Raw genomic sequence first — 7,398 nt, forward strand, 5'->3', positions numbered from 1 at the left:
GCTGGCCTCGAACTCAGAAATTCGCCTGCCTCTGCCTCCCGAGTGCTGGGACTAAAGGCGTGCGCCACCACGCCCGGCTTCATGCAACTTTCAAGTATTTGTGGCCTCTTCCTAGCCACGTGTAGTGTTTCTCTTTGAAAGAAAAATGTGTGTATGAACTCATGCAGACACAAATTGCATGTACACAACCACATATAGGTGGAGGTCTGAAAACAACTTACAGGAGTTGGTTCTGTTGTTTGTTTGTTTGTTTGTTTATATTGGTAAGATAAAAGACAGTATTTCACTTTTCTGGTTTTTATAGATTCAGAAGGTTTGTAACAAGAAATTGTGGGAAAGATATACACACCGGAGGAAAGAAGTGTCTGAAGAAAACCACAACCATGCAAACGAAAGGATGTTATTTCATGGTATATAAGAGTATAGCTTATGTCCTCTTAATAAAGATAACATTTTTGTAACTTGTACATTTGTGTTCATATCCTCAGTTTCTTTTCTGTTAATATACTTTATAATGAACATTTTTAATAAATTAAGATTATCTTTTTGGTGGCCAGTAAATGGCTCAGTTTGGTAAAGGCCTCGCCACATGAACCTAATGACTTGAATTCTGTCCCCAAACTCTATGATGGAAGGAGAGAAGTAAGTTCTGAGATCACCAACTCACACTTCACACTCCCCACACTGCTTCTCACATGCCGTGTGGTGCGGTTTTGGCTAAGCCTCTGTTAGCGAGGACAGGAGAAGGGTCGCTGTTTACCCTCGGAATCTTTTATAGCAGATGATGAAAGAAAAGTGGATGAAGAGAAGAGGCACAAGGAGAAGAATAAGAGCATGGCAGGCTAGGCTGCTTGGATACTTCTGACTGTCTAGGAAAGTGCACAGAGGTCAAGCACGGTTGAAGACTTGATGTCTCTTAGCCTCACTGGGTGCAGTGAATTGTGAAGCCCTTGGTCCTGGGTTTTATGTATTTGGCTCTGAAATGTGGTAACTTTTGCATTAGAATTTCAAATAATCTGTTGTTTTTCTAGTTGAGTCTATCCTTTGGCATCTGAACCACCATTCTATTGGAATCATTAATCAACATAAGGAATTCTTAGCTCTAAAAATAGCAAGCTCTAGGGTCTGTAGAGATGATTTAGAAGGAACAAAAAGAGCAAATACTGCTGCTGTAGAAGACTGCAGTTAGGTTTCCAAAGCCCGCATTGGGTGTTCAAACTGCCTGTGATTCTGGCTCTGTAGACACCTGCACTTCCATGCACATACCACATAGACATACAGAATTATGCATAGCTTTGTTGTTGGGCTTTTTTTTTTTTTTTTAATTAAAAAATGGCAACCAGTTGATAATAGCACATGCCTTTAATCCTACCAATGAGGAGGCAGAGGCAGGCAGGATCTATGAGTTTGAGGATAGCCAGGGCTACACAGAGAAACCCTGTCTACAATTTTTTCTGGCAGTGATTCATGTTCAAGCATTTAACATCCATGGGGCCAGAGGTGATTCTGTGAGGTCCAGGCCTATCTGGTATGTATAGTTCCAAGACAGCCAAGGCTATGTAGAGAGTCTGTCTTAAAAACAGAATTTAGCATCCTGGGCTGGGTGTGTGGCTCGGTGCTTGACTGATGTGCACAAAGCCCTGTGTTTAATCCTTAGAAAAGTTTAACTTCTTAGACGGTTTGGTTTTGCTTTCTGAATTGTTGTTGCCCATGTTTGTATTTTAGGGTCTCCTTTTGTGAATGCGATTATCCATAAGGGCTTTGATGAAAGGCATGCATACATAGGTGGCATGTTTGGAGCTGGAATTTATTTTGCTGAAAACTCTTCCAAAAGCAATCAATATGTGTATGGAATTGGAGGTGGCACCGGATGTCCAATTCACAAAGACAGATCGTGTTACGTTTGTCACAGGTGAGAGATTACTTGGTACTTTCATAATTAGAACTAATTACATATTTGAGAAATATGGAGGGCAAGGCATACCTGACAATTTGAGGGATACAGATTAAACTTTGTCTCTTCACAAGTTACAATAATAGCTAATGTTTACCAAAGGATTTGAATGGGCCAGCATGATTCTGAGCACTTGATTTGTTTAATTCAACTTCTTTTTGAATACTTGATTCTCCATAAAGAATGCTAAGGAGAGCCAGGAAGATAGTGCACACACAACTGCTAACAGAAGACGTGGGATGTGTAAGAGTTAAAGGGTCCAGCTAACTTGTGTTATTCTTACTGCCATTATTTTCCCACTAAGCTTAGGCTTTCTGTATTATATTAGGAAGTCCTTTCTGGGTAGGAATTACTATCATTTCTATTTTGAGCCACAAATCTATACTATTTAGGAGGCTACACAATGTTTCAAATCTGTAAATTGAATACATAAATTTTACTTGCCTTCTGTGGTTGAGATTATTACTGATCAGCACTGTTCCCAGCCAGGCGTGGTGGCGCACGCCTTTAATCCCGGCACTGGGGAGGCAGAGGCAGGTGGATTTCTGAGTTCGAGGCCAGCCTGGTCTACAAACTGAGTTCCAGGACAGCCAGGGCTACACAGAGAAACCCTGTCTCGGAAAACCAAAAAAACAAAAACAAACAAACAAGCAGTGTTCTCATACTTCCCCTGAGCTGTTGTTGGAATACAGTTCTTTAGTTGTCTAGAAATATGTTCTTAACATAGAGCTTTGCTGTTCTGGGTTTCTGTTGTCCAGGGTAAAATTTTCCTTTTTATGTTTTAGGCAGTTGCTGTTTTGTCGAGTAACCTTGGGAAAGTCTTTCTTGCAGTTCAGCGCAATGAAAATGGCACATTCTCCTCCCGGCCATCACTCGGTCACTGGCCGGCCCAGTGTAAATGGCCTAGCATTAGCTGAATATGTTATTTACAGAGGAGAACAGGTAATTCATTTACACTTGTTTGTCTTTGACAGTGCATGGCTCTTACATGAACAGGGCATGTTACCTTAACTGAATTTGGGTGAGTGGGGGTTGGGGTTAACTTCAGGCTTGAAAGTTAACAAATAAAATGTTTGTCATAAGATTCTCAAAACCGGACTGGGTGCTCTTCTACATTACTCATGTGCAGCTCATGGCTGTCTAACTCCAGTTCCAGGGGATCCGACACCCTCATACAGGCTTACGTGTAGGGGAAACACCAGTACACATAAAACTAAATAAATCATTTTTAAAAATATTTTCAAAATCAGAAAAGAACCATTGATATATCTAACCTATTCAGTTTTTCACTCAAATCTGTATCTTTTTCTTTTTTTTTTTCTGTAAAATATAGCAATGATGTGTAATTTTTCCTGCAATAATTGACAAAAACCTAATAAAAAGTCAGTGTAAATCAGCATTCTAAGTCAAAGTACGTGGCAGAATTCCCTCTGTTACTGACAACAGACAAAAACATGTATTTACATCTCACCCTAGACCTACCTGCTGATGAGGGTTGGAAGAGAACTGGGAAGATAGGAGTCAGTCTGGGAACAGTGGTTGGGTTGTATAGGACTCAAGGCCATCTTTATATACAATAAAACACACTTGCTAACATTTGAACTAATCTTTCTTTTCCAGGCTTATCCTGAATATCTAATTACTTACCAGATTGTGAGGCCTGAAGGTATGGTTGATGGCTGAAACCAGTTCCCCCAGACGAAATGTCCTGAAGCAGCTGACGGCCTCTTAAGTTTTCACTCCTTGGCAGGAAAAAAATTCATGCTGACTACAGGCCTGTGGCACAAATGATAAAATGTGAAAGAAGCCTAACGTTGTGACTTGATGAAGCTTTAACAGTGTACAGTGTTTCTGAGTGTTTCCTGTTCTCAGCACTTTAACAGATGCCATTCCAGGTTCAACTGGGTTTGTCTGTCCTAAATTATAAACAGTTAACTTGAATCTTTTATACGTCGTGCATTGATTCTAACAAAAATGGTAATCCCTCAACAGAACTCATTTTACTAATCAGTACTGTGTTCTTTAAAACACAGCATTTACACTGAATACAATTTCATTTGTAAAATGTAAATAAGAGCTTTTGTACTAGCCCAATATTTATTTACATTGCTTTGTACTATAAACTGTTGTAGAGCCGCAGCGGTTTACAGAGTATTTTCATATGTGTTGCTCATCCGTGTTTCATCTGTGTCGCCTGAGTGATCGCTACGTTTGATTCCAGAGGCTGCCCGGTTGCTAATAGAGTTAGTGGGGAAACATTGACTTAACAAATTTAATTTGCTGATGGAAGCATTTCTCTAGCAATAGAAATCTTTCTAATTTAATAATTTTGTGAATACTCTTGGAATTTAATTGGTGATGCCTTTGTGTCTAGAAGGCACACATCCCAGAGAGCTCTGGTGTGACATGATGGGGACTTGTGGCTAGAGAAGCTCTTCAATGGCCTTAAACTCTGGGTCTTGCTTTAGAGAGGTCTCTGATGTCCTCGACCTCAGATCAGAACTCTCCAAATTTTGAAGATGCTAAGCCCCAGCTTCTGAACTCTTAGTGCTCTGATCTTGAACTGTAAGTGGAAGCTGGATTTTGGACATGGGGAAGGCAATGGTGGATAATTTCCCAATCAGGTCTAATTACCTTAAATCTAAAACGGAGGAATAACAAGTGGGAGTGGATAGGGTTTTTTAATTTTAAGTTTTTCTTGATCTTATGGTTATATTTATAGCCAGTGTATTTATCACGAGTAAATACAACGTAAAACCATAGGTGTGAGTGTCTGTGTCTGGCAGCCTCTGGAATGGGCAAGCCTAGTGCTTCCTGCTTCTGCCCAGTTGGAAAAACAGTCACAGGCTCACGTTCAGTGTGGCAGCTGTGGAGGAAATTACTTTCCATGAAAGGCTATTCTTATGTTCTCTAATGTAAGCCTTACACTAGCATCCTGCATTGCACAGAGACCCGCCATACTGCATGGCGGTGCACTCAGAGATCAAGGAGAGATTTTTATCCACCGAAGGTTTTTTAAATGAGGATGTCCTCTTCACTCTCTGTACACTTTCTCTTTGTTTTACATTTTATTTGGTCTCTTAATTACCTACCTGGTCCTTTATAGAATCTTGTACATAGAGTTGCTCGAAAGTTAAGTTTCCCATCCTATGAGTTAAGAGAAATGTCTGTCTGCAGTTGTTCCTAAGATGTGAATTGTGGTCAAGGGTTAAGAGGTCAAATCCTGACCTAGAAATGCTTTTATACAGCTCTCTGCTAACTACAAATATACTAAAATCATTTCTTGAACATAAAAGGAGTATGCCAAATTTTATATAAATTTTTCAGGTTCTGTAAGCTTCTGGGTTTTATAGTTAAAAGATAATGAAATTAATTAGTGGGGTTTATATTTACGTACTTTTCCAAGTTTGGCCTATGTTACTCTGTGTGGATCTGGAATTGTTTTTCATGTAGAATCATGGTCTGGTTATGACCCGTGTTACCTCCTAACCCATTGCTTATGTGTGTTCCCATTGTGATCAATACGCTGGCATGGCAATGTTTATTGGGAGCTGGGAGTTTGGGGGTGTGGTTTAGTGCTTTGCATGAAATACCTTTATAATAATGGAATTGCTTTTTCTTTTGCCTTGTGATTTTTTTTTTGAAGTGAAATTTAATTTGTGTATGTGTGTGTGTGTGTGTGTGTGTGTGTAGTGTTCTGCCCATCTGAGTGTGTACTTGTATCACATTCCATGCCCTCACTTAATTCTTAATAAACTGTTTACTTGTTTTCTGGGTAGCATGGTAATTCATTGAAATTACAGTAAATCGTAATTGCAAGAGAACAGTGTAGTTTTGAGTCCAATCGTGACAGGGTGCAGCATAAATGTAAGATGTAGAATGTTGTGGCCATACTTGCTCAGATGCTTCATGCTGAAGGTAAGATGTGTTTGGCGTCCACACCATCCAGTATGACTTTGATAGTCCTTAAAATTCATTCATGAAAATCAGTCTGCTTAACTTACAAAGAGAAATATATTTTTGTTTTCTATGTCATAGAAACATTCTTGATAAGTTTCCAAATCCCAGTTAGTCATATTTTTTCTCTAAAAGGAAAAAAAGGTAGTGTATTTTATATTTCCATATGCTAATGAGATGTCTGTAATTAGTCCTCAGTGCTCCATAAGAAGAGAGTGATGGTACAAGTATCCTGAAGGATCACTTTGAAGTCTATATAAACTGCTTTATCTTCCTGCTTCCTTTAAGATGATACTCAAGTGTTTGCTTGCTGTTTGCTGAGCGTGCATGCCCACGTATGATGTGATCCAGTTGTTTGCAGGTTGAGGCAAGAAAACATGCAAATAAACTTCCCAAAGCTATTAACAAATAGTTCTCTTGATTGTGCCTTTACCTCTGTCTTAAGTTTTCATTGCTTTTATGAAGCAATATGATCGTAGCAACTCTTATAAAGGAACACATTTAGTTGGGTCTGGCTTAATGGTTTCAGAGGTTTAGCCCATCATCACTATGAGGAGAAGCATGCAGACTGGCTTGCTGCAGGAGCTAAGAGTTCTTGGTAGGCAGGCAGCAAGGAGAGACTGTCCCACTGGGATGGCTTGAGCATATATGAGACATCAAAGCCTGCCTCCACAGTGACCTACTTCCTCCAACGACAAATTACTTCAGCAAGGATACACCTGCTAATAGTGCCATTCCCTGTGGGCTAAGCATTCAAACACAGGAGTCTGTGAGGTCCATTCCTTTTCAACCACCATGCTTCGCTTCCTGTCCTGTCCAGTCTGCAGTGGCTCCCCGTCACCAGAACTGTTAGGACGAGAGTACTGCCCTTCACTATCTCGCAAGTCCTTGTGCACACCCTGTGTTTCCTGGCTTATGTGGGTTGTGGCCTGAAGTAGTTATCATCTTGTATGACTTTTACATGTCCTCTCCATTTAGGCACTTAAGTTGCCATTCCCATAACACAGATATGCAGGGAGCCCTCAGAATGGGGTGCCAGCATATCCCAGAGCAGTCTACACAAAAGTGAGGTCTGCTAATGGGCTTGAAATTTCTTTTATAAAATTACTGATCTGCAACAGACTAGAAATTGTAATTTGAGTCAGGTGTGGTGCACACCTTTAAGCACCCAGGAGGCAGAGACATTTGGATCTCTTGAGTTCAAGGACAGCCTGGCCTGGTCTACAAAACAAGTTCTAGGGAAGACACAGAGAAGCCAAGTCTTGAAATTCAGAAAGTACTTTGAAAAGTCTAAGAACCAGCATCTGAATTCGGGGAAACCTGACCCGATTTTCATGCAAACGAGCACCCACCCCGGTCACATATTTACTGGGTTACATGTTTTGGGTTTTTAACCCAGGCAGCTCTCAAATTCAATTATACCTCAGACTCCTTGATGCTAAGATTACCTATGCCTAGCAAATGGTATGCGGGCATACACACAGGCA

General features: G+C 40.3%; 1 protein-coding gene across 3 annotated transcripts in view; it reads left to right on the forward strand.

Annotated features, from left to right (window-relative positions):
• The window catches only part of Tnks2 (tankyrase 2), a 56,991-nt gene extending 50,669 nt beyond the window's left edge, over positions 1–6,322 (forward strand). For 2 of the 3 annotated variants that reach the window (XM_029472447.1, XM_029472446.1), the window contains 4 exons: positions 305–410; positions 1,726–1,912; positions 2,740–2,896; positions 3,575–6,322. In XM_029472447.1, the coding sequence (XP_029328307.1) occupies positions 305–410; positions 1,726–1,912; positions 2,740–2,896; positions 3,575–3,637 (513 nt within the window). In that variant the 3' untranslated portion in view covers positions 3,638–6,322. The remainder of the gene's footprint in view (positions 1–304; positions 411–1,725; positions 1,913–2,739; positions 2,897–3,574) is intronic. The other variant, XM_021151390.1, reaches the window with a different exon arrangement.
• Positions 6,323–7,398: the final 1,076 nt, after the last annotated feature.

Source organism: Mus caroli, chromosome 19 (genome assembly GCF_900094665.2).
Source record: "Mus caroli chromosome 19, CAROLI_EIJ_v1.1, whole genome shotgun sequence".
NCBI lineage: Eukaryota > Metazoa > Chordata > Mammalia > Rodentia > Muridae > Mus > Mus caroli.